The sequence below is a fragment of the Triturus cristatus genome, chromosome 9, assembly GCF_964204655.1.
Source record: "Triturus cristatus chromosome 9, aTriCri1.1, whole genome shotgun sequence".
Classification (NCBI taxonomy): domain Eukaryota; kingdom Metazoa; phylum Chordata; class Amphibia; order Caudata; family Salamandridae; genus Triturus; species Triturus cristatus.
The window spans coordinates 236,470,554-236,498,278 of NC_140592.1; the positions used below are offsets into that span (position 1 = coordinate 236,470,554).

Here is a 27,725-nt window from a genome sequence, read left to right on the forward strand (position 1 = left end):
AGGCGCATTCTACTAGAACTATGGCAGCATCTACTGCATTGTTCGCAGGAGTATCCTTGGAGAATATTTGTCGTGCTGCAACGTGGAGGAATGTTCACACATTCACAAAGCACTACTGTCTGCAATCTACTCTGCAGGAAGATACAGCGGTAGGACAAGCCGTCCTTCAGCATCTTTTAAACTAAGGTCAGATATATATGTTTCTTCAATTTACTGTTTATAATTGCTATATTTTAAGCTACATTGTCTTTTCTTTATGTAAGATACATGTTTGGATTTTAACAGAAAACATCTTATGCCTTCTACTTATCAAATTGCGGGCGTAATTGGGAGTGTATCAGCAATAGTCTCCCACCATCCGCAAACGACTGTATGCTTGGCATACTGCTTGCTACTCTGATTCAGGCATGTGAATCTATGAAAGATACCCCAATACTGGATAAGAAAACAAGTTACTTACCTGTAACTACAGTTATCCAGTATTAGTATCTTTCATAGATTCACATGCACCCACCCTCCTCCCCGCAGAGTCAGTTCTCTATGTTTGGGATATAAGCTTCCCACTCGTGCTAGGAAAATCTGAGGAGAGCTGGCTCTGCTGAGAGGGTTCTAGAAGGGTGCTGATGTCTGATTGGTTGCTACCAATTCTTGGGTTATTTTACATAACGAAGTAGATAGGCTTCTAAGATATAGGCCTTAGGGCCTTTTTTCTTTGGGCCTACTACTAATACTACTACTAATTATTTTTTGGCACTACTTTTTTATCTACCGAGACTCCCGCCTCGGCGACGGGGAATGATTCAGGCATGTGAATCTATGAAAGATACCAATACTGGATAACTGTAGTTACAGGTAAGTAACTTGTTTTCTTTCCAGCCACTCCACCAGGTGCAGAATCTAATGCCTTTGGCAAATGTATATTTTCTTCTACCAGTCTGGCAGTGCAATTTGTAAACTCTTTTCTGTTGGGCCGCCACACACATGCCCTTTGAGACACAGCTAGTGAGATCTTGTTGACCCTGGCAAAATACAATCGGAAGGACATAACCAAGTATGTTATGCGAGCCAGTCTGGATACCACAAATTGACTTGGCAGGGTGATTGGTAGTGGTACCAGTGTTGTCCTTTCTGGACATGCCTGGATGTAGGCCACTCAGATCTCCAATGACGTACAAGATTCAATACCTGACATGCTTTACTGGGTCTCACCTCTTAGGAGAGCAGGCAGACTCTGCGTTGGAACGCTTTAAGTGCAGCAGAGCTAAAGAGCATTCCTTGGTTCTGTTTACCCCTGCCATTCAATTTTTGGCACCAATTCTGAAAATTTAGGTGCTTTTCTAGAGGGCTAGCACGTAAGCAGAAACAGCGTCCCTAGCCAAAGATGTAGGAGACATCCCACTCCTTTCAAGGCAGTGGCCATCGATATTGGTGGCAATGTGTAGGCCTCCAAGGGCACCAATCTTCTAACTTTTCTTACCCTGCTACGACAGCCAACAAACTGCTTTAGTTTGTTCTTAGTAGTGCATGCCCAACCATTAGGGGCCGGATCTAGCTCCTTACTCCCATGTTGGTGATCAATCACGTCCGACAGTTGGGTCTTCCAAATTCTTCAAAAAGGCTATTCCATTCCTTTTTCCTCCTCCCCAACCAGTAGTTATCTGACACTAGAACAAATTTCAAGGAGTATCTGTCCATTCTGCGACAGAAGGGTACTCCAGTTGCTCTCCAGTGGTACTGTACTAGGAGAAAGTTGGGGGTTGTTAGGCTCACCATTTCATCATCTAAAAAATGGACAGGAACCTCATGCCTGTTTTGGACCTTTGATCCCTGAATACCATCCTCTGGAAGAAGAAATTCAAAATTCTCATAATTTGCCCAGACCCTATCTGCTCTGGATCTGGGCAACAGGATGCTGTTCTTGGACTTGTAGGACATGTATCTTCTTATACACTGCCTCCAATGACTCTGTGGCATTCAGACTATGATCCTTTCGGGCTGGGCCCTGGATCACATGGAGGGTGACTCAACCTCCTTTGTCAACCATGCCAGGTGGCGCATGTGTGCCCTGTGGTGAAACTTCACGTTCCAGTGGGCCCTGATAACATCAATATATCTAAGGAGACAGCTCAAGATCTGCAGTGGTGGCTGATCAACCACAGAGTGTCCAGCAGCAGCCCCCCTTCTCCCCAGAGCCCCCTTCCCCCAAGAGCTGATGGTTGACCAATGCATCACTGCAAGTTTGGGGTGGTACACTGGGGGAGGGTGGATATCATAGGCAAAGTTTCTCTACAAAATGATTTGCTCCACATTTTCTGGACCAGCAGGCCATTGGTTTGACCTCAAAGCCCCTCTGCCATAAATCTGTTGGTTTGCAGCCCCTATGAACTCTGAGGCTGCAACAGGTTTTCATGAATTGCACCACTGCAATGTGATACTGGAACAAGCCGGGTGGAGGGGGGTCCTAGATGCTAGGAGGCCTTACATCTCTGGAGATTTTTGGAATTTCATGGCATCTTTCTGATTGCATACCGCCTGGCAGGGCCCCTGAAAGCAAGAGCAAACAAATTGAATAGGCGTCCTCTGCCAGATTATGAGTAGCGTCTGCATCACAAGGTGGTACAGGATGTCTTTCTCTAGTTGGTGGGGAAACCTGGCTGGATCTATTCACCACCTTCGAGGATGTTAAGTGTCAGCATATTTGTGCATTGTAGTTTCCACAAGGAGATTCTGGGAGATGCATTCTGACTGAAATGGAACAAGGCACTCCCGTATGACTTCCTCAACTTCTTTGAGATCCCAAGATCAGGATGAGCAGGCCCAAGTCCTCCTAGAGGCCCCAGATTGGGCAAGGAGAATGTGGTACCCAGAACTCCTTGGCATGAGCATCTGTCTGCCCATTAGACAGTCCCTCCACCCAAATCTACACAATCTACACCCTAATGCAATGAGATGGAGGGTTGCAATTAACTGCATTTGACTTGCCATCTGAGGTAGTGGATGCCAACTTTCAGTCAGACACCCATCCTTGAAATCCCTTTAGGCCAAGTCCTGGACAAATGTGTAACCTGGTGCGGTGCACAGGGCACTGACCTATTCCGGTCAAAGCTGTCAGACGTCCTCTTGTTTGTATTACTATTCGCCCAGCAAGGCCTTGTAGTGAGCTCTATGAAAGGCTATATCTGTAGGCCCTTTCGGCCTTTCTACATGCACCTTACAAGCTGTCTTTATTCATATCACCTGTTGTAATGCAGATTATTAAGGGTCTGACACATGTTTTCCTGAAAAGTCATTTGTGATGACACAGTGGGACGTCAACTATGTCTTAACTTTCCTCATGCATAAGCCCTTCAAGCCTACATATAGCTGCTTGATGTATCTCCTGAACTTGAAAACTGTCTTACTCATTACGATCATGTCAGCTTGTTGCATTAGTGAACTGCAGGCACTGCTGGTGCAATTGCTATACACCATGTTTTTTCTGGACAAATTGGTCCTGAGGACTCGAGCAGCCATTCTACCAAATGTCATCACTCACTTCCATGCTGAGCAAGCCATTAATCTTCTAGCGTTCTTTGGTCCTCATCACCCCTCAAAAGAGTTTGCACCCCAAAAGATCTTTCAGGTTTTACATTGGTCGTACCAAGGATCATCATGTGGACGATCAGTTTTTTGGGGGGTTCACCAGAGTGCACAAAAGGAAAGCTGGGCAGAACAGGACCCTGTCAAAGTGGATAGTATTCTGCATTAATATCGGCTACACACCAGTCATAAAACAGCCCCTGAAGGTAAGTGAGACTATTCCACCAGGACCAAGGTGGCTACGACCACTTTGGTGTGAAGAATGCCTGTCGTTAACATCTGCAAGGAATCAATACTTCCTTGGCAGCAGTATGAAGTGTACCAAAATGAAGTACTCTATATACAAAGTCCAGTCGACACTTATTGGCTTACAGGAGTTAAATTAATAATCCCAGATGCTCTTTTGCGGTAGTGTGGGCGAGTAGTTTAGACTTGTCAGAGGGTGGTGTTGAGCATTTGTTAAACGCACACAGTCAATAAATGAGACACACACTCAAGAAGAAATTCGAGACCAATTTAGAAAAATAACAGGTATTTTTATAAGACTAACAGCTTTGTAATTGGGTAAGTATGTTTTGAGTCATACATTTTTGCAGTTAAGCAAAAATGTCACACAAATGTGTTTTTACGAGGTAATGCTTTCCTATGGAGAAAGAAGCATATACTGCATGCAGGTATTTGCAATTGTATTTTGGGTGTCTCTTTTAGGACTTAAGGTTCTAGGCAGTCAAGGTCACAAAGTCCACCTGCAGTTTGGGTTTACCTGCCCTGTAGTGTCCGGGTGCAGAGGTGCTGGACGGGTTGGTAGCCTTGCTTGCTACGCCAACGGGGGCACCGAGAAACAGGCTGCAGAGGGGGACTTGGGGACAATTCTGGGCGCTCCCAACATGGGGCTCAGTACGTGAGGGTCCTGGGAGCAGGGGGGCACAGTTGGTATTCATGGACCATGCCAAGGAACTCCAGTACAGAGGGTTTTGGTTGGCTGGACTTGTATGTCAACGGCATGCACAATTCTCAGTCAGACCTGCCGTTGGGACAAAACAGGCCAGCTGGGCCACTATTGGTGCTGGCCTCTGCAATGTGGACGTCCCTCGTCGGCTGGTCAGTCTTTGCGATGTTGGTGTCTGGATTGGACTTCAAACAAGCTTTGGTTGCTGCTAGCAGTCTGGCACCCTGGTTATTGGTGCTGGGCGGCTGCTGGGGGTCCTGGTGTCTCCAAACTGGGCGAAGAGACGGATCTCCAAACTGGGAGGAGAGATGGATCTGACCTCTGGGACCAGAGTGACCTCCTCCTGGGCGGCTGCTGCATCAGTGGACCCAGTGGCCAGCAATTTGGTGAACCTGCTGGAACAGTCGGTGCCAGCAGGTTGCAGGGAAGTTGCTCCCCCACTTAAAGGGAGAATGCTAATGGCTTGGCTAAGTGCTCGTGGCCTTCCGAGGATTTTGGAGGATGCTCAGCTTCAAGACCCATCGTGTTGTCACCATTGTCGAGACAGGAGTAGGCAGGCAGGGTTTGGCAACAAAGCACACTGGAAGTTAAGTTTTCAATTCTTCAGCTCTTCTTTGTCCTTCTTTTTTCAGGTGATTCTGAGTTCCTGGTGTCAGGGGGCCACCTTAATACTGAATTTACGGGTTTTAAGGGGAGTGAAGGGTAGTAGCCAATGGGGTCACTACATCCCTATATGACCACTTCCTGTGGGGAGTGGGTATAACCATGTCCCAGAGTTCCTGACTCTACCAAACTCAAAATGGTGGAATCCTCCTTTCATGGAGCATATCAGGCAGCCCACTTTAGGGGTGTGACTAGCCTGATGGTGCAATACGCCTACTTGCGTACCTAATTTCCTGCCTGTCCTGTTGCCATGGTGGACAGGGGTGGCATCTCCCAGGTCTGGGGGAAGCTGGGGTCGCATATCGGAGGCTTTGAAGCATCTGGCCTTGGCATGCAGATTCACTAGCCATCCTGCTGGAGGAGGTGTATACCTCTCCTGCCAGAGCAGGCATTGCTTCTGACCGCTCAGAGCGCGGGCTCTCACCTCCAGGGGTCATCTGTGGTAGCAGGCTGAACGATACCAGTCAGCCAGCACTCTAAGAAGCTGGCTGTTTTTCAGGGGACACCTCTAATGCGCCCTCTGGGTGCTTCTTTTAATAAATCCACTACTGGTATCAGTATGGATTTATTAGGATAAGGTATTTGATACCAAATACCATAGGTTTCAGTGAAGCCATCATGTAGCTTTGGAACTCGTAATGACCAGTGCCCAGTACATGTACTTAAGATGGCTTACCTGTTCACTTGTACCATCTAGCAACTAGACAGCACAGAAGCATATCTGCTAATGCAGATATGTCCTGATAATGCACCCTGCCTTAGGGCTGTAAGGCCTGCTGTAGGGATGACTTGCATATACTGCATGCAGTGTCTGTGGGCATGGCACACAGTGTGTGTCATGTCATGTTTTCACCATTTCACGCAGCCTTCAATGGCAGTCTGCATGAGGTTGGTGGTGGGTCCCTTAGGGTGCACAATCCATGCTGCAGCCCCTAGGAACTCATGCTCTAGGTACCAGGGGTACCATTTACTAGAGACTTACAGAGGTGCTAAAGAGTCTTGCCAATTGGGGAACAATTAAGCTGTTACCTTGTTTTAAGGAAATAGCACTGGCACTGGGGACCTGTTTAACAAGAACCCAGTGCTCTTCAGTAACAAATTGCATCAAATCCAGACAAAAAGTGTGGGTGACCTTGTAAAAAAGGGGCACTTTCCTTCAACAGCCATGTCCGACGGGAAACACTTTTTATCTACTCAGATCTTCTAGACTATATGGTCTGAGCTCTCTCCAAAGACACTCCACCTTGGGAAGGTATTGCTCTGGAATGTATTTTAAGGTGAGGAGTCTGTGGTTAGAAGTATCCAACAGAAGAACAAGTTACTTCCCTATGATAACCCTCTTTCTGATGGGCTCTTTATTTAACTACATGTTCCTCACTACCCTGCCGCCTCCCAGTTTTGTGAAGCAGCCTCCTGTTAGCATCTAAAAAGATCTCAAGTTAGCATTCTGTACACTGTTACCAATAATGGTCCACACTCCACTTCAGAGGGCACGAATGGTGAAAAGACAAGGAACTGACATCAGTTTACAGGGTAGAGCTGATACGCGGCTCTGCTCAGTCAATTATAGGGTAGCAGGGTGTTGTAGCACTGTCATAAAACATTTCCAAACCAAGTCAGGCGCCTGGACGATATTCTAAAGTAAGGAACCTGCCATTAGAGAACCCACAGAAAAGTGTTACCCAAGGCAAGTAATTCGCTTGATAGGAACAAGCTAGTGCAATTATGGAGCCTTGGAATGAGATGGAGCCCAACATAGTCTCATACTCCCTTACTTTCTTCACCATCTAAACCAATCATAGGCCTAAACAATTTCTACTCCAGAAATGACTGGCAACCCAGAGCAGCCTTTTGAGAAGGTTCGGTTGTGGGAAATAAACTAAAACTCTCCTGGATCTAAATCAAACCTCATTGTTAGTGTGGATTCTGTGCAGATACAAGAGGCCCTCATTTTGTGAAGTGTGACTTCAGAAACAACGTAAACTTGTTATTCTGTTGCCAGCAAGAGACTATGAAAAGCAATTTCAGCCTTCAACAAGAAATTCATTTCCAAAGAAATGCCTGTACAAGCTCCTCAAAATCCAGCAACATTGTTTCTGAAAAGCATGCAGGTACAGCATCACTTTCAATGACCTGTGATAAGCATCACAATCCTAAATGGAATACACCTTGAAGAGGAATCTTGGTTGTTCAGACCTCTCAAGCTCATTAATGTAACCTCTCTCACTGCCTCATGGATCAGAAGACCAGCTGGTACTGGGACGTGATGTTGCCAGGAAACGTCTTCAGGTGTGGAATGCTGATTTGCTCCTTAATCCAGCAAACACCATGAGATGGGTAGACTGGTACACCTTAAAATTAGTTATGGTAGTATTTTTGTAATGTAACCTTAGACTAGTGTGGTGGAGCTATGAACAGAAACGGAATGGAAGGGACACCTTTGACTTAGAAACGATGCGGTGACACAGAGGCAGTGAAGATTAGCAAACCTGCGAACCTTACACGTAAAAGGATTTTCCATCTGAAAATGCATAGCTTCCTCATCTGTAAATGCATACCGTCGTACACCTGTTTTCTGAAATTTGAACACAGTGCGTCTTTACTTCTAAACCGCACACTTACAGACAAAAGAGTTTGAGGGTGACGACCAGATGACTCCGGGTCAGTGGACCACAATGGAGCCCGTCTTAAATGTAATTTTATGCAAAACTGCTTTTTTAGTTTTTTTTAGGTAAACTGATTCAATTCAAGATAATAGAAAGATCTTTGCCGGTGGCGCATGACCCGCTGAGCAATCCATGCTAAACTATACACACGATCTGCATACAATGCGCCTGTGGGAGATTTTGTTTAGAGACTGCATTTAAAGTACTCATCCAGTATTTAACCATTCATTATAGCCGCATCTGCAGCCGGTAGCGCATCCCCACGAGTCATAGGTGCCGCCAAAATCTTTGTGACGATTATTGCAGCCTCTAACATAGTGGATGTGGCCTGGGGCCACTACAACAGCACTGTGTGCTCTAGCCATCAGAAGGTTAGCAACAGAACCAGCAAATGAAAGTACGAGTCCCGACTTCTTCATGCGCCGACACTGTGTGATCCAGGGTAAATTGCATATCTTGGTACAGCAGACGGAACTGAACACTTATTGTGTCCAGACTGAACAGTTACAAGTTAAAGTCTGAAAAGTGAGCAAATACATCACCAAATAAACAAGCTCCTTGTCTGTTAGCTGGCAATGGTGGTTGCTTGTTTGTATTTGCAGCGCACCGTGGGCGCTTTCACTTTATGAAGCGAATGGTGTTAGGGACTGCAGCTGTTCTTAAAGTGAAAGCCCTTATTGCGCCCTGTGAATACAAACAAGTGACTGCCATTGTCCCGGCTCAATAAACAACAAGCATTTGTTTACGAGGCCGGGGACACTGAGAAGATGAAGTCGTCCCAAAACAAGAGATACCGACCTACAGCGTAATAAACTGTAGTTTCGGTGCTGCTTCAGACAAAACGGAAGTGACATTTCGCATGGACAGCTAATAATGAGCCAGCTAAGTAGAGCAACTCAAGAGTGACCCAATGCCAAGTGGCAGGCGGGATTACCCTCTATATTCTGTTTACTTCAGGTCTTGCGACAGGGCATGCGCTATCTAGGCTCGACCTAAATAGGGTGGTTAAAGGTATTTCATAAGTAAGTGAATTAAAGGTTTTGTTACTTTATTAGAGTAATACTTGTCAAGTTGTAGCCAAATTGTAAGATTAACCTGCAAAAATACCCAGATTGCCATGCAGATGCCCCACATCAGAGCGGAATGCACTCGCAGCATTCAGGTATAAAAAGCCATAGACACCCCATCAGACACGGTCAACAAGGCAGACCGAGTGCCATGCATAGACCATATCCAGATTGGACAGGGTGGAGAGGATTAATTCTATTCTGTATCCAGCGCTTTATGTAAGTGGTGTCATTGGGGGAACACAGTTATGGTCATGTGCACTCATAACGGATCTAGATTCAGTAAGTTTGAATTGCATATGTAGTTTGGAGGAGAGGGCACTACTTTTCAATTTACATAGAAATCTTGGCTTCACTCTGCAAGCTGTAACTGAGATTTCTACCCAACTCAGAGATCCTAGAAAGAAAAGAATTACCTTTTGAAGTTGTGGTGCACATTAAAATGCAGTCAGATGTATGCCACTGTGGTTTTAGTTCCTACATTGTGCTTTACTTCCTCCATGCTTTTCTCAGGGTATGCTAGGAAGGGAGGACTTCAGTGCCGTTTTCCCCCCTGTAAGTGGGAGTCTCAAAAAAATAGGTGCTTGTGTATAAAAAAAAAAAATTTAAATTGATGCGATTATGCCATGCAACTATCCCTAGTAGGGGGAGGTAACTTCTTGATTTAAACTTAAGGAAAAACAGGAGGTGCATGAGCACATTCGTTTCCAGAGAAGTGATGCCCTATATTCCATTCAGGGGAGATCCAGTAAAATATCACACTAGATAAAGCAGTTATCGAACCAACAGTTTGGCGTCTTTCCACCAAGCCTGATTCAGAGTGCCTGTTTGCCTGAATGGAATAACAATTTGGACTAATCCAGAAAGTAAGAGGGAATACATGGAATTAGAGAAATGGATTTGCCACCTCGAGTCTTGTGAATGGGGAACAAACTATTTTGCACATAGAAATTTTGAAAGAGGAAGGCCTCAGACCTCTTGTGGAGAGTGGTCTGTAAACTGGCAGTTGGTATTGTGGGGCATTAGAAAAGAAGTGCCTCGCCAACCTCAGATCTTCCTCTGCTGTAATGAATGTAAATGGATCCGCTGATCTTAAAGGTCTTTGTAAGGGGTACGGCAAAGACTTCATCTGAAGCTACAAATTGCTTTGTGAGCAAGGCACGAGATCTTGGTAGCTGTCCTCCTGTAAAAAAGCCAAGCAAAGTCTGTGGTATGAAGGGGTTATAATCTTGAGACTTGAGCCTGATGCTTTCCAAGTGCTGAGTATCATATCAGTAGCAAAATCAGCACTGTAGATGTAAGAGTGGAGGTGGAACAGTGAGACAATTATGTGAGGGTTTTGTGTTGAGGGAATGAGATGTTGACAGTCTGTTTTGTTTCAGTTTCTGAAAGGATAAATACGGTGTATATTAAAGGTGTGCAAAATTGCATGACTTTTCCCACCGAAAATACGAGGCATGTCAAGAGAATTACTTGACCTTAAGCATACTTCATGAAAAAGGCTCTTTAGGGTAAATCTAGTGAAATTTGAAACCGTACCTCGCATTCAAAGATTATGTGCGATACCGACAAGGAGACTGGTTTACAGAGATGGGCATTTGCAAGACATTTTGTGACGGAACTTGTCTTCTGAAAGTTATTTTCTGCTCGAACCAGTCCTTTGCAGAAAAAGTTTCGAGCTGGTGACATTTTTTACACTTTAGTGTAATTTGTGGAATACAAAATTGAGAAAATTACGCATTCTTTACAGAACGTTTTGCACAAGGCTAATGTATGTCTGATTGTATAGAAATATAAGAGACACTAGATTATATACTATGTTTTAGGAAATACAAGACTGGAAGAAGACGTGTTTGGATGTGTGAAAGACATTTTTATTTGTGTAGAAAAATCAATTTCAATTACTACAAATGGTAATCTAAGAGGTAGTAAGATATGTACAGTTGGATCAAGACAATGTTTGAATATCCATGGATGGTTTTGACTTCAGAATAATTTGAAAATTAACATTTTTTTTTAACAATGTTTATAACATTTCTACTGTGCTTTTATGGCTGTGCCTTACTGCCTGAATGAAGTATTATCTGAGCTGATAAAATTTTACTTTTTGCAATTCTAGGTTTTTCCCATTCACCATCAGCTAATTACTTCCACCCCATATCCGGAAGTCCAAAAAGCACTTCTCCGTCCAAACTGTGGACTCGATAATATACATCTCATCAACTCGGATACTCTGAACTCCTTAAGAAAAAGGGCAGGCACTTTGGAAAAAACTTAGTGCATCTTGAGTTACAAGTCAACTGATTGTGAAGTACTTGCAAAGGTGTAATATCCGGTATGCTGTTTTGGGGGCTCATTTTGAAGTCCTGCAGATATATTTTTTAAATGCAAAGTTCTCTATTTTGTACTTGATTTATTATTATTATTTTTTGTGATGTTCAAATATTTTGATGCACTGCTGCCAAAGAATTCTGACCACTTGATGGGCTTTTGCCATGCTATCATTTTAGCAGCATCCCACTCATGGAAGCCAGTATGTTTGGTCTGTTTTTCCTTGTTATGGAAATTAAGCTGTCCTAGTGAAGCCATGTAAGCAGTGGTACTGCCCAGAGCAAATATGAGGAGTCATCGACTTAATCATTCGCCTCATGCAAATAACTTTGATTTTCAGTTCAGCTTTTAGACACTTGGCATTTTGCTACATTTAAAATAGACGTGACATTGGTTCATAGGGTGAGGGGGCAACATAAAATTCTATTTGACCAGAAATACACATCCACCCGCTTTTGGTACCACTGGTGTGTACTCTGCATGGAGTTTGCGTTAGCCACTGACACTTCCCTCCAACTTACTGATCATGCACTGTTTTTTTCACATTGTGCTGTGTAATTTAATACATATTTTTTAGTTGGTTTGGTCGAGTGTTACACTGCGATGCTCTCCTAGCAACTCCCTCTAATATATGTTGTCTGTAGTGAGCCGGTATTCCAGTGGACCAATATCTGTATAGACTTGCCATAAAAGTTCATCCATATAGCAACATATCAAAATGCTCTTCCAATGAGATTTTCTCAAGTGGAAAATGTGCATTTGCTCTCTGCAACATCTCTATCCCCCCCCCCCCCCCCCCCCCCCCCCCACACACATGCAACATCCTCATCGATATTGATGGGGCATGATGCACCACAGATAAGCTCTCAATAGCAGCCAGCAGTTCAGGTCGCCAGTTTGGAGCATTGCATCACCTGCCTTTCATAGAAACAGAGACTCCATTGTTCAGGTGCACCATTGCTAATTAGTGGGGACAATGTTTAAGCTTAGTCGTATGGTGTACCTTCCTCCCACTTGCATCATAGACTTTGTTTGCCATTACCTGCTTTCTTACTATTGCTATAAGTTGGCTTCAAACTGGTGGTGGTACGCAGTGAAATGTTTGGGCCACAATGCCATGCTGTTGCTTTCCCAATGCATTTAAGCCTGTGCATTTGCATCTCAACAATACACATCAACAGACTAATTGGGCCGACATTGTGACTTGCCTTCACAAATGCATCATAGTTATTTTGCTTGATAGCAATCCGATACCACAAAAATACCACCGTTGCTAGTGACATTCTCGGACTGTTCAACATATATTGTAATTTTCTGCCTAAATGTCTACAGACAAGAAAAACAAACTGATTGAAAAGACTGTTAGCACAAAATCAAATTTCATTTAGACCATCTGCAGACCAAAACAGAAACCATTTTTCATCACCGTATATTATTAGGATGGGTGACTAATTAGTTTTGATCTGGGCAGTAATTAACAAATGTGAAGGATATTTCCAGTAGCTGCTTTAGACATTGCCTTTGTTAACAAAAAAAAACAATCTCAGGAATTCACTGTACTGACAAGTTTTCTTTGTATGTATCAGCCTTGTAATGTGATTAAGATGAAAAATAGCCAGTAAGAATATTGGGAACCTGCAGCAACTGTGAATTATTATTTTGTGTACAAATTATTGCTGTTGCGCCCTCTTTGGTACAAATCTAGTTAATGTTTTTGTTCAGCTTGCTGGAAAGTTTTATTGAGAATGTACAAGTTTTTGTAACTTTTGTGTGCATTTTTGTGTTCTTCATTTAGTGTAAACATTTGTGCAAATGGGCTGAATGCTGTATTGATGTTTTTTTCTTTTATTTGGAGTCGTGACTTGAACGTTCATTTTATAACAGGAATATTATTTATGTTATTACATGTGCCCAAGGGATACTGCATTTTATTTGTTTTAAAATTCATAAAATCGAACCTCGGTAAAATTGGAGCCTTTTTATAACCACTGTTTAACTAACTGGTCATTAGATTGTGATTTCCCTTTTATAAGGTATTTTCCGCCCATCAGTAGAGCTCTGTTGCTCCTGTGCAGACATAGAAGCTACACGTTATTTTTTGGCAATATTTCTTGCATATTTGTAAAAAAGCTTAATTTTACTTGTTTAACAATAATTGACTGTCTTTAGCAAATACACCTTGTTGCATCTCACTAAATACATCGCACTGTGATTGGTCTAATTGTGTAGTGAAGCAAGAGCGCTGATTGGTGAATGCAAATAAAAAGTTTTTTTAAGATGACTAATAATTTTTCAGGCCTAAGTTGTAGCAAAGTTGCAGGACTGTGAACATCGTACTTCACAATATGGTGAAAGCACATAAAAAAAAGTTGGCATTTATTGTTAAAGATGCAATATTTCAGACTAGTTCTCCCTTCCTTTCTTTAATGCATTTTCATTTGATTGAGGTGCTTGATGAATGTGCCTTCATGCCGGGTTAGGTGAAATTTGGCAAAAATGTATGTAAATATAATAAAGTGTAAAAATACAATTTTACAGAATTTGGATGTGGCATTGTCTTCATTGATGGGAAAAACAGTTCTTGATCATGAGACCACTGCTTGTTCTGTGACATGGGGAGTACATATCATTTGTAGATATCTCTGACAAAACTGTTAGCTCTCCACTAGACCACCCAGTAGCCATCTCATTAACCCCTTCAGTGCCCGCCCCTTTCCCCGCCCTGTGCCGGCCGTTGCATTAGCGGGCGGGGTCTATGACGAGCTGGACTCGTCATGGGCACAGCGCTACCGCGGCCCATGACGAGTCCAGCTCGTCATGGGCACTGAAGAGGTTAAAATGAGCTCTCACGTTCAGAAGTAAGCAATGGCACTTACCAGGATACTAGGATGGGGCATCAGATATTTCTGACAAAGCTTATTCCATTTTGTCCTGTCATGTATTTTTCTTCAGTATATTGTTTAATCAACTCTTTGATTGGCTAAAGTGCTTCTGGAGCTGCATGTGATGACTCCATGTGCTATTGTTGGCTTACAATCAGCTCTATTATTCATCATGACAATCCAGCCCCAAACATTTTGAGCCCACACTGCTGTTTAATCAAGAGAATCACCTCTCACATTACACCACCAAACCCACAAACCCTTTACGTTTGATATATTTCGTGTATATATTTGATGCAAACTCAAGGGTTGCGTTAACTTTAGAAGTACAGTCAGTGGACCTCATTTAAACAGTTAAGTGGGCCGCAAACAGTGGGGTGGTTAGTTTGTGACAGTCTATCTTGGGGATGGGTGATTTATGGTTAGTTACATTTTTGTGTGTGCAATTCAAACTTCAGCCTCGCTTAAAACCTTACCTTCATTCTGAGTTTTTACCCTAGTCGTATCCATAGTTCTTCCCAAACTATTTAGAACCACAACCTATTTTTTAAAGCAACAAACATTTTTTGCGACTCACCTTCTTTGGTGAACATGAGGCAGACAATTTTTTTAATGTAACTAAGGCATGGTGTGGTACCACAATGTCATTTACATACAGCATATTTTCCATTGATATGGCCCCTAAATTTGCACTATTGATAATGTGGGGAAATCGTGTTTCAGTGAATATTTAACATTTGTTCATCACCAAGTAAAGTGTCTTTATTTGTTTTCATCCTATTAAAATACTTGTTTTCATCAGACTTCAGAATTACAAACATAGTACTTCATTTTTTGCTTTCTAACTGCTGAATGTGTACAGATCTTTTACAGGCATTAACATTCTGTTAAGTGTTACAAAAATGACATCCTACAGCCTTTCCTTTCACACTCTCTGTACCCCCAGCCAGATTTTCACATAACTCACTTTACTTTCTCTGACTGCAAAGTGTGAGGAGTTTATAAACCCCAATCCCAGTTAAACAACATAAGCAACAGTTCATCAGAAGACGCAGCCTGACATTTGATATCTGTCTTTGCCGCAAATGTGACAAAATAAGTGCAGAACGTAAAGGCAACTTTATCGCTTGGACTGTTGACACACCAGATATCTGCTTGCATCCCACAGTTTGGGAAACACCTAACCTCTGCCTTAAATCTTTTTAACTTATTTATTTTCCATTTGAATTAACACTAATGTTTTTCGAACAATTTTTTAATTGCATGGTATCCACAGTAATGATTCAAACCATTCACTTTTTACTGTCTGAGATGAACCTCGTGATGTTTATTTTTACTATCTTTAAGAGTGAACATTCCAAATAAGATTACTGTAGAGTTTGATATATGTAAAGTTTTGGTAGCTTTTTCCACTTTCAAGGAAGATAAACTACTCCCTTTCACTAAATCCTGTACATCACTCTGCAGTTAACTATTCAAGCCATGCCATGTTTACTTACGTATGCCTATTACCCCTTCTTCGGTATAGGATGTCCTCCAAGACTCTTCAGCCATCTCAGTCCTGGGTTTTTCTTTCAGTTTAACTCCAGGTGTAACTCATCACCCGAGGCCTCGGCGCCAGGTGTTTGTTGCCTTTCCTCTTTTCATTTTCCTTTGTGGGTTCCAAGTTAAGGCTTGCCTGGGGGTGTTTGATTTAGGCTTGTGGAGGGTGTGACCTATCCAGCCCCGGCGTCTACCCATGATTTCATAAGCAGGGAGTTGAAAAGTCTTCTTCCATAGGTCGTTGTTGCAGATATGTTGCTACTGTACAGACATGAACGAATTTAGAGGATTTTCCTCAGACTGGGGGTGATGAAGGTCTGGACTTTGTTGGTGGTGGTCAATGTTGTCCTCCAAGTTTCTGCTCCATGCACAAGAACTGATTTAACGTTGGTGTTAAAAAGCATGATCTTGGTTTGTAGCTTTGGATCCTTGGAGCTCCAGCTTTTTTTAAGCTGAAGGATGGCATTCCTTGCTTTGCAGATTCTTGCCTTGATGCCAGTGCCTGTGCTGCCCTGCTTGTCGAAGACATTGCACAGCTAGGTAAAGCCCTTAACCTCTTCCACTGCATCGCTAGCAAGAGTGACTACAGTTGTGCTGTCTGTGTTAGCTTTCAGGGTCTTGGTTTTTCTCCTGTGGATATTGAGCGCAAGTTTTGCTGATGTGGCTGCCACATTGTCTGTCTTTCTCTGCACCTTCAAATGGGAATGGGATAGTAGGTCCAGGTCATCTGCAAAGTCTAGGTTGTCAAGCTGTGTCCAAGGTGCCCACTGGATCCCATTTCTTCTTGCTGTGGATGTCTTCATGATTCAGTCTATGGCCAGCAGGAAGAGAAAAGGCGACAGCACACAACCCAGGCGGATGCAGTCCTCACTTGGAAGGCTTCAGTGAGTTAACCTCCATAGGCTATCTTGCAGGTCATTTCCTCATAAGAGTCCTGATTATTCTAATGGGTTTACCTGGCACACCGTAGCGGATGAGGAGTTTCCAAAGGGTCTCTCTGTCCATGCTTTTGAATGCCTTCTCATAGTCCATAAAGTTAACATAGAGGGGGGAGTTCCATTCCATCGACTGCTCAATGATGGTGTGCAGTGTTACAATCTAGTCTGTGCAGGATCTCTCTTTGCGGAAGCCAGCTTGCTGGTCTCGCACCTGAGTGTAGACTTGTTCCTTCAATCTGTTCAAGATGATCATGTTGAACACTTTGCCTGGGATTAATAGAAGAGATATTCCTCTGTAGTTTGTGAAGTTACTCATGTCACCTTTCTTGGACATCTCGATGATTGATTTTTTTACCGTATTTCTTCCTTGGTTTGTCTGCTATAGCTGATGAGCAAGCGTGTGTCAGCTGGTGGAGACTGTGTCACAGGCTAGTTCAGTTCTTCAAATTGTTCCACCCTTCTTCGTTGTTGGCCTTTGTTACCCATGAATGTCTTCTCAGCTTTGTCTTTAACGGGTCATTCTGGCTTACTGTATCTGCTGGACAGTTTTCTTGTCATGTCATAGAGTTCTTTCAAGTTTCCATGGCTTGCTGCTTCCTGGGCTTCTGTGGCAAGACCATCAATTAACCATGTCTTGTCTGCTCCTAAGCTTCTCTTTGCTTCTATGTTGGTTTTGGTTTATTTGATTTCAGCTTTTGGTTTTCCTGCTCTTGTTCGGCTGGTGTGGACTGTAGCTTTCTTTTTCATTCTCTCCTGGATTTTGCGGAGAGTCTCAGTGGGGAACTATTCTTTATGCTGGTGTTTCTTGGGACCCAGTACCTCCAGGCAGGTTGATGTAACTGTTTCTTTGATCTTCTCCCACTGACTTTCTACTGGGCCTCTCTCGTCCTCTCATCCAGGCACTGATCAATCCCTAATGTTCCAGCCAGACCATTTTTGTTCTGAGATTAATGGTTTTAACATTCAGGATTTCCTGTTTACTTACATCTAACTGAAGACACTTTGCAAACATCCAGCGATCTAGCCAACCCAAACATGTCATCTTCATTTAGCCTCAGCGTGATATTTGTCTCATTGCAATTGGTATAACATCTATGCGTAATAACCCATTAATGTAGGATAGTGGATGGAAATATTCATCATAAGAAGTACTGCTAAATCCAACTTTGTGTTTGAAGCCAGCAGAGCAATTGAGGATATTATAGGCATTTGGGCTGTGGTTCTAGCGGACACCCTGGCAGTAATAGTGATTGAAGGCAGTTGTGATGGGTAACTGGCACTAAGACAATCAGTTTATTATGTTACATCAATTACGCAGATGACATGCAATTGATTTTTGCCATTGACAACTCATCGAAATCCCAAACATCTTTTCAAAATACGATGTTAATTATCCGTGAATGGATGAATAATAATTAACACAAATTGAATTCTGATGAGACTGTCATTACTAGAAGCAAATATGATTTGTGGAATTCCTCATTTTGGCCTGCCACAATAGGTTCCCCTCCTAAGCCCAAGAAGTCAGTTACGAGCCTCAGAGTTCTTATTGATGGAAATTTGTCTATGAAACCCCAATTAGGGGCTGTAATCTCATCTTACAAAATCACAAATATTGGTAAACTCTCCTTTGAGGTTCTTACCCAGGTTATAATTCCATTAGTCATCTCAAGGTTAGACTATGCTAACTCCCTTTACTTGAGCCTTCCCAAGGCCTTGAATCGCAGACTCCAATTAGAATTGTCACATCACACCCCTGACTAGGAAATTGCACTGGCTTCCAGTAGAAGAGTGTTCCTTCTTTTAGGGCGGCTGCATTCTTTTTTGAACACCACAGAATTGTAGTACTACTTTCATTTCAGCCCGTGTTTAAAAATATATTCCCACTGTAATTTCAGATCTTTGCACTCAAACTTTCTCAACATTCCTCCATTTTCAAAAAAAGACACTTTGAGGCTCCAGATTCTCTGTACTCGCCGCCCCTCACATTTTGAACACCCTCCCACCTGATATCAGGTCTGCCCCCTGGTATTTTGAATTCAGGAGACTCCTGAAGACCTGGCTTTTCAGACTAGCATATGATTAGACATTATGGGGCGTGGCCAAGTGAGCCATGATGGGGACATTTTTGTCTAGGGCTCTGACCAATGGCCCGACTATCGACATCCATCCATACCGGTGGGGCCCAAAGCAAGGCTGGGAAATTAGATCCTGCCAGTGACTTCCCGGACAGCCACCAGGGGTCTGGTACCGGAGAGCAGGAGGGGCACTGCAACGAAAAGGCGCCTGATAGGCCGCTGACTGTGCCAAACATGGGGGCGCCCAGGATTTGATGACAGCCCCGAAGAAGAAAAGGACAGCAAGCAAGCCAAGGTGTGCCTGATTGCACTGCCTCCATCCTAGTGACGGAACCTGCTGCCCACGAGTGAGGACGGCCATGTGCCAAGCGGAAGCGGGGACTGCTGAACCCACGATGGAGCCGAGCTGTCCGCTGCCAGCAGCAGAAAGGAGAGCGCCACACCCTCAGCGACGGAGAGGCCCAGCAGACTCGGGGGGGGGGGGAGGTGGGGGAGGGCGAGCTGCGGAGCCTGCGTAGAAGCACTGCACCTGCCAGGAGCCCGGATGAAACACTGCCCAGGGGTGGGCACTGAGACGGCGTGGACACGGCCCGGAGGCTCGGGCTGTACACAGTTGATAGCAGCGGCAGATGGGAAATGGCCCAACCCCCGCAGCAACAGGAAAACTGCGGGAGACTGAAGGTGAGCCGCTTACCCCCAGCCCATAATCCGGGCGTTCGCAGCAGGCCCCAAGGCACGTGGAGGGAACCAAGGCCCCAGGGAGCTGTTGCAGTGGGAAGATACCGCATGAATGACAGACCACTAGGAGGAAAGGAGACCGCTCACCCCCCAGGGGAGGCCACAGTTTAGGGCATGGCCTGAATAGAGGCGGTAGTAGGGAGGAGAGACACAATACGAGGTGTGGCCCCCTCTCAAACCACTGAAACACAACAGAAGGCACCCAAGGTGACAGGGCAAGTAGGCATCAGGCAACACCCAGCAGTAACTGGGCCAACCGGGGAACCCCCCCCCCCCCCCCACCACCCCTAGAATAAGGCACTGTGGGCACTCACTAAATCCAGGAGCAGCGCACCCGGGACAGACAGCCACCCGGTTGATAAAGCCACAAGATACCAGCCCAAGCATAGCAGATGCAGAAACCTAGATCGCCTAAAAGCATTCACAGCGAACAGAGACCTCCACTTAGAGCCTGGACCACTCCATCCCACTAAAAAGACTCCGCATCAGCAGTGCTATGCACATCTTACAAGCAGCAGTGCTTGATTTGTAAAATATTAAGTGCATGTGCTCACGTTTTTTGGGGAGGCCACACCCACTTGTCCAGCTCCGCCCACTTCCTCCAGAGGTTCTACCCTCTTTTTTATTGGCTCCACCCACATTATCAAGCCTCAACACATCATAGTCACCTCTTCACATCTTGAGTTCCGCAAGAAGCTGAAGACCTAGTTCGTCACATAAGCACTTTGAGGACCTACCACCTACACACATGCCCAAGTGCCTGGATACCCTCTTGGGTGATTAGTGTGCTATACAAATCAATACTACAACATAACATAATGTAACATATGGGAAGCCTAGGACAACAACCTAAAAGTGATCTCAAATAAGAGAATTGTGCAAATCTCAAAATGCAGCTTTAGAAAGGTCATAAGAGGACTTGAGGCAGTTTTGCAAACTAAAGAGAATGTGCTTGTACAGGGCTGTATATAAGAAAGGAAGGGATGAAGGAAGGAATACATTAAAGAAGGCAGCATCAAATGCAGGGTGGAAGGGGGTACTGGAGTGAGGAAATAAGTAATGGATGAAAGAAGGAAGAAATAAGACAATGTGAAAAGACGAAATTAAGGAAAGAAGGAGAAAGGAAATCAATGATGTGTGATAGACTAATAGAAAGAAGAAAGGAAGGGTTTGGGTTGGGGATAAGAAAGGGAGAAATTAAAGGAAGGAGCGGGAAAAAAAGAAAGTATGGAATGAAGGAAGAAGGATTAATTGCACTAAGGGAGGAAGGATGGGGAATGAATGAGTGTGTAAGGAAGGAAGAATGGAATGAGGGTGTTAGGAAGCAAGAAACAAGAGGGTAAAGGAGGCATGGCTGGAAGTGCTGAGGGAGAGAAAAAAGGAAAAGAAAAAAGATGGGACGAAGGAAAGAAAGGAGGTCAGGGGAACGGATAAGAGTTTGGAAGGTAATGGGTCCAGGCGGTACAGAGAGAATAATGACAGTGCAATATTGCAAAGCAATTGAAAAAAAAAATATTGAAATACATTGGAGTCTTTAACATACCATGTATGTTTGTAAAGCACATATTCACCAAAGGAAGCCTTGAAAATGAATTTAAAATGTTGTGATCCAGCTAAACAGCACAAATGTTATCGACCTCAGGAAGATGAATGACTGAGTGGCCACGTTTTAATTTATGATCCTGAGAACCCACACGGATTCCTGGAGTGGATATAAAAAAATGTGCAAGAAGTAAAAAACATTAAAGGGGGAGTGAGGAAGGAGGAGAGGTCTTAAGGCAAAGATAGATACGGTAGACAAAAAATGTGAAGAGCAGTGAGGAAAGCAGAGGTGGGGAGTGCAAGATTGGAGTGGAACAGGATGAGAATGAAAAAAGGAAAGAGGAGAAAGAGAAGAAGAGCAGACTGAGGGAGTGCGTGAAAAGCAAGTGGAAAGGAGAGATGAGAAGGGCAAAAATTAAAAGCAGTTAATGATGGGAGGTGGCGATTAAGAAGAAACTTGGACATAGGGCAGACAGTGAAAGAAGAATGGAGAGAAGGGAAGGAGTAAGGTGTGAAGGGTAGGAAGAAAAGCAAATACTGAGGTAAAGCAAGAAAAGAGTACACCTGCTTTATTAAATATACAGTAATTAATTATGTAAAGTTGAGGGGTGGCAGGGCTATATCATTCTTGGCCTGTCTCATCAATGCATAGCTGTGCTCTCCAAGACACAAAATAGCGATTAAGGACACCATATCACCGAGTACAAAGCTTGGGGGCCACACCATTTGTGCATGCCCTGTGAAAGCACGTGCCATTGTTAGTTTTAAGGACTCGTTCTTTCAGAGTGTATGTGAACATGGCGGTCCCTCCACCTCCTCAAGCTTGGTGTACACGCCACCAAAAACCAGGAGCGCTAAAGTGGGCGCTGCTAACACGTTCACTTAAACTCATTAATTCATCCACTCACATTGACTTGAGTATTGAAAAGTACATCACAAATTAACTCCATGTGGAGCTAGAAACCATGTCATATTTTTAAATTACGGCTTCCTTTTACAATTTGTTCATTTCAGGCTTGTTTGCACAGGTCTTCCTGTAGTGTATCCTAAACATTCTACATTTTAACAAGCGTGCACCGAATCATTTGCACAACATGAATGACTCTTTAGTCCTCAAGAGGCAACAGTGGTGGAAGAACAAAAAATTCATATGACTCAATTTAGCTCCTAAATGATCAATCTTTTTTTCAAAACGGTTAACCCTTTCCATCTCATAATAAGCCAATTACATTCAGTGTAGCGGGTCAGGGGTGGCATTTTACCATAAGTCGATTTAATTAAGGAGATGGACAATGGTTTCCGCAGCATACTATTGCTTATTTTGCTTTTGGACACTTCAATCAACCGGCATGTATGTTTGGATCAATCAGTTTCAGCTGTTGTGTTAATTTATCTAGTAATTGAATTTAGTGGAAATGAAAGAACGCACTTGCAGAGACAATGCAGCAAGTATGTGAAATCCAAACACACACATACTTTCCTGCTATTACCTAACCTGCTCCAGCCCACTGCCAACCACATTTTAAATCACAAAGTGCATACACTTGTGATTCTGGATGAGAGTATCCTTTTTAAAATCTTTCTTTGTTTAGGGTTCTTGTTAGCCAGTCCTTTTAATTTGGTAAAGTCAAAAGCAACTTGTATATTAGAAACGGCCTTCTTTTCAGGTATCTGCTATTTCTTTCTTCTAACAAATGTGGACTTCTTATATCCTACATCTGAGCTAGTGCAAACTATCTGTCACAATGAAAACACTACAAAAATGCACAGAGTCCTCATTTTCAAGGCAAACACACAAATGCCAAAATCAGCAATGGCCCTCTCAGTGCCGAGAATGATTTGCTCCACTTAACTTGATCTTTGAGGGATGATGGGCTAATCACATTGTGTTGCGTCACCTTGTGCTGACTGGGTTCAGCATTTCCTGCTATGCCTGCTGCTTAGCTGCTCCTCGTAATGCTGGCAGGTCCTGTGCCAAGCAATTAGAGTGCTGGCAGTTACTAAGTGAAGAGCAGCACGTGCACACTGTAGTTAGTTTTGGGCCATGAGTACTAAGTTCGAAAGCAGAATTACAGACAGCTCTCCAGGTCAGTGCTGATAAAAATGCATGCTACGAGTATGCATTCTTTTTTAATTTCCTAAAGGCATGGCAGCAAAATAAATCTACAGAGGATTTCATAGCATCCTGCTATCAAACCCAAACTATGTGACTTAAGCGCAGCTTCTGGCAACCATCAGTCGGATTTCATATGGCAATAAATCTGAAGCGCAGGCCCTCAGCATGAAAGTCATGAGATTAATAATGTGCCTTAATGCCGGATATGTATTTATTTTCGGTGCGGCTTTTATGAAGCAAGTAAATCCAATCTGTGAAACTCATACCTGCTGCTTTGATCATGGGCGCTCGTTTAAATACACTTCTGCAGGACGTTTTACGTTATTGTTAAACATTTGACCTGCAGTACTGAACAATTTCAGCCTGCCTTGACCCAGTTCAGCCAAACGCCTGCCCTCTGCAGTTCCCCAACGGAAATGAAAACATGTTCTTTGTGGAAGGCAGGCACGATCTGCTGACGTGACATCACTAACGTGATGAACGTCATGATGTCAATCTTTTAACATGCCTGGACCGAGGTGGGACTTCGTAAGAGGACATACCAGCCAACAACAGAGGAAGAGCAGGAATTAATTTGTAATAATTACCGGGCCCTCTGCTGGAGGAGAAAGATCGCATAGACCCGGAGATTTAAGTGCCGGTGCTGAGCACTGGAAAGCACCTGCACAAAATAAGCACCGACAAGCAGCAATGAAGAACCCAGAAACTTACTCACAGACCTCCTAAGAGGCCAAATGATAGAGCATCACCAGCTCCTTGAACCAGAGTGCTCACCCAGGGAAGAACGTGGATAGCTGGTCCCTAAACACACTCAGAAAATTCATGGGGCGGCTGCTATCTAACACAGGGCCACAGCCACCAGTTTCAACACGGCCCTGCTCCCCAGGGAATAACAACCGATCCTTTGAAGAATGATCAGTCACAGCACAGTCGATGTCCAACAAGCGAGATAAGGTACTCGCCGCAATAGATCACTCCAGGGTCGCGATGGAGGACCAATCTTGGGCGCTAGCCACTGACCTTAACCCCCTGAGGGACGACCACCGCAAGCTGGCCGACAAGCTTGCAGATGGGGAGAAGGCCATCTCCACCCCCCAGCCCCTAGCCAAGACACAGGAAGAAACCCTCAGGGACCCCCAAACCCAGATCTCGTTCCAAGAGGGAAGAGCAGACAATCTGGAAGGCCGCTCCCAAAGGAGGATATCAGCAGTGAATTTGCAGAAAGGGACAGAAGGACCTGAACCAGTTGGATATGAAGAGACATGGCCCAAAACATTTACCCCAGCTTCTGAGCTCACACCCTTCTTCCCTGTGGAGAGAGCACACACAGTTCCAACACGGCAACCACCACCAGGATCGCCACGCCGTCCCTTGCTGCTAAAACTCCTCCACTTCCAGGATAGAGAAACAGTGTTACAGGCGTCCAGACAAAATGGGCCCATCCACCTGGAGGACAAGCATGTGATGCTCTTCCCAGACTACTCTTGGGCAGTGCAATGACAACGATCCTACTTCTAGATATAAAGCGCTTGCTCCAGCAAAAGGGCATCTAATACTCTCTGCCCTTCCTGGCACGACTCAGGGTCATATATGACAGAGCTACCAGGTTTTTCATGGATCTGAAGGAAGTGTACGACTGGATGGACATGCATGCACAAGTAGACACACGGCAGGATCATACACGAGATTCACTGGAACCCCAGAAGAGACGCCAATGCGGGAAGAAGACCTCGCAATGACCTAAATCCCAACTTAGGGTCTCCACCACTGGGCCTCCTAACCTAGAAGAAATTATCGCGGAGCGCAAGAGAACCCTGCAAGCAGCTGCAGACACGAGTCCAGCCACAGGGAGCACAAACTGGGAGAAGGGTCTGCATAGCTTCATGTCTGAGGAGGACCTCAGTGATACCAGCTCTTCCAGAGCGGACTCTGTGACCTCATGGTTACCTAAACAAACACTCCCCTGCACACCTTACAGCTCTCACCTCCCACTCCACGCTCGAACAATTATACCAGACCTCAAACACAAGCAGACCCTCAGCAAAAGTACCCCAAGAGGGGCCAAGGTCCCGCCCGCCATCTAATTACAGGCATGGGCCACGCACAATCCAGGCATCTGGTGCGCACACGCACAGCCCCCACTATACACTAGTATTCTAGCCCATGTTTAGTTTGGACGTACAACCAGTTGTGGTAGGTCCGCAGAGTTGGGGCCTGGTCCCCATACAGTTTTTGACTTTCCTTCCAGTTTTTCTCCAGTATCACAACCAATCTCCAACAATGGGTGGGCATCACTTCTACTAACAACCATCAACACCTAGAGCGGTGGCACAACTTGCATAAGGGTCCAACAGTAACCTCCCCTTGACCATCAGAAAGGTCATAGTATGGCCCAAGCTATGGATACCCGTATTCTCACCCTAAATGTTATGGAAATGCACACAGCGGGTAAACGATACTCTGTCTATTCCTACATCAAGCGCCAACAAGTACAGATAACCATGCTGCTGGAAACGCACCTCACAGAAGGCGAATTAGAGCGTTTGCGCAAACGATGGCCAGGCACCCTATGCGCTACCACATATTCGGTGTACGCGCGTGGGGCGCTGATCTGGCTCAGACCCAGGGCCCCATTCCAAGAAACTCGCTGGGTGGTGGACGCAGAGGGACGATGCATACTTCTGGAAGGACTCCTAGATGGCCAACCTCTACGAATAGATAGTATAAACGCCCCAAAGACTGAACAGGGAAAATTCTGGGACTCTGTCAGGGTCCTAGCTCAGTTCACATCTTCCCCCTGGATCCTAGGTGGAGACTACAATTGTGTGCTAGACATCTCTTTAGATAGATCACATCCCCCTGCCCCCCACTCCCCAGCCAGCAAACAAGCAGAGCACCTCTGGTCCTGGGTCGGCCACTGGTCACTTGCAGATGCTTGGAGAAGCCAACATCCAAAAACGAAAATCTACTACTTCCACTCCATCCCCCACAACCTGCGGGTGCACCTCGACTGTTTCCTATGATCACAGACAATAATTCCAGCAATCCAGCATACAGGCCATCTCGGCCGAGTCCTATCAGACCACGACGCGCATTTCCTAACCTTTAAGTGGCAAACCTTATTTCCCCCGGTCCCTGCAAGGAAGCGGTCACGGGACTGTCTAGAGGATTCGGTGTTCCGCCATGACCACGAAAGCAGTATTCAGGACTATTTTGCGACAAACGTCTATACGGCATCCACTAGGATGATGGAATGGGATACTTTTAAGGTGGTCATCAGAGGGGCCTGTATCAGAAAGATAGCTGGAGTCCGTAAAACCCTACATAAAACTGAGAGTGCAGTAGCAGCGGTAACCAAGCTCGAGGATGCAGGATCGGTGAACCCCCCGCCTTCTCATGTCGCAGAGGCTAAGACGGCATGTGCAGCAGCACTAGTGGACCTGCGCAGGTATAATTTTAGAGAATACGTAGCAAGGTCGCACAGGGAAGAGAATCAGTCCGGAGCACTCCTGGCCGACTCACCAAGACACGGACATGTGGCCCATAGCGGAACTACGTGGCCCCACAGGGATTATGGCCTGCTCACAAGCAGCTATCTTGCAGCTCTTCCAAGACCACTACACTAAGATATATAGGAACCCGTGGCAGAACTGTCAATTGTTTGTAGAACAATTCCTAGCTCCCTTAAGCATACCCCAAATCTCGGCAGCAGACAGACCTCTCTTGATGCAGAGATCACATCTGCGGACGTGAAACAAGCAATTCATGCCCTAGCACATAACAAGGCCACTGGCATTGATGGGCTGCCATTTGAATATTATAGTGTATTCTCCATGCTACTGGCACCACGATTGGAAGACCTGTATAGAGCTGCTTTAAAAGAAAGAGAACTCCCAGGCTCGCTACATGAATCCCTCCTAGGGACATTTCTAAAACCGGTTCGAGACCTGACCTTACTGTCCTCATATCGCCCGATAACGCTGTTGTCCGCAGACTGTAGGATCCTTGGCAAGGTATTGGCGGACTGAATGGCCTAAGTCCTCCCGCCACTGATACACCCGACCACTGCGGGTTTGTCCCGGGTAGAAGCACCTCACTAAATATTCGCTGACTTGTCCAGGGTCAGGTTCAGAACCGTTACCCCAGGGCCGCCTGTCTGATTCTGGATTTGGAGAAAGCCTTCAATACCCTGACCTGGCCATATCTCTTCGGGGTGCTACAGCAGATGCCCTACCCTGCAGGCATACACAAGACTACTATACACGAAACTCACATCTCGGGTGCATCTGGGCTGTTATATTTCAGCCCCCATCCAGGTGGAGCATGGCACGTGTCAGGGATGCCCCCTTTCCCCCCTGCTGTTTGCCATGGCAATGGAACCTTTGGCGATCTGCCTCCGACGGGAGGAGGAATCTTGCGGCATCCCATTAGCGGGCACTGTTCACAGCATGTCCCTATATGCGGGCGACCTACTGATCTATGTGAGGAACATTACATCAGACCTGGCTGAAAGTTAACGGGGCAAAATCTACCATTTCTCCATTGAGTCTGGACCTCCTCCCAGAGGGAGGTGCTCTTGAGAGATGCCAGTCTAACCTGGAGCACTCAAGCCTCACAATATCTAGAAGTCAGGC

At 44.8% G+C, this 27,725-nt stretch overlaps 1 protein-coding gene across 1 annotated transcript in view; it reads left to right on the forward strand.

Annotated features, from left to right (window-relative positions):
* The window catches only part of NUP210 (nucleoporin 210), a 451,814-nt gene extending 438,019 nt beyond the window's left edge, over positions 1–13,795 (forward strand). Inside the window, exon 40 of the mRNA XM_085624815.1 lies at positions 11,044–13,795. Within this exon, the coding sequence (XP_085480941.1) occupies positions 11,044–11,132 (89 nt within the window). The 3' untranslated portion in view covers positions 11,133–13,795. The remainder of the gene's footprint in view (positions 1–11,043) is intronic.
* The last annotated feature ends 13,930 nt before the right edge of the window (positions 13,796–27,725 follow it).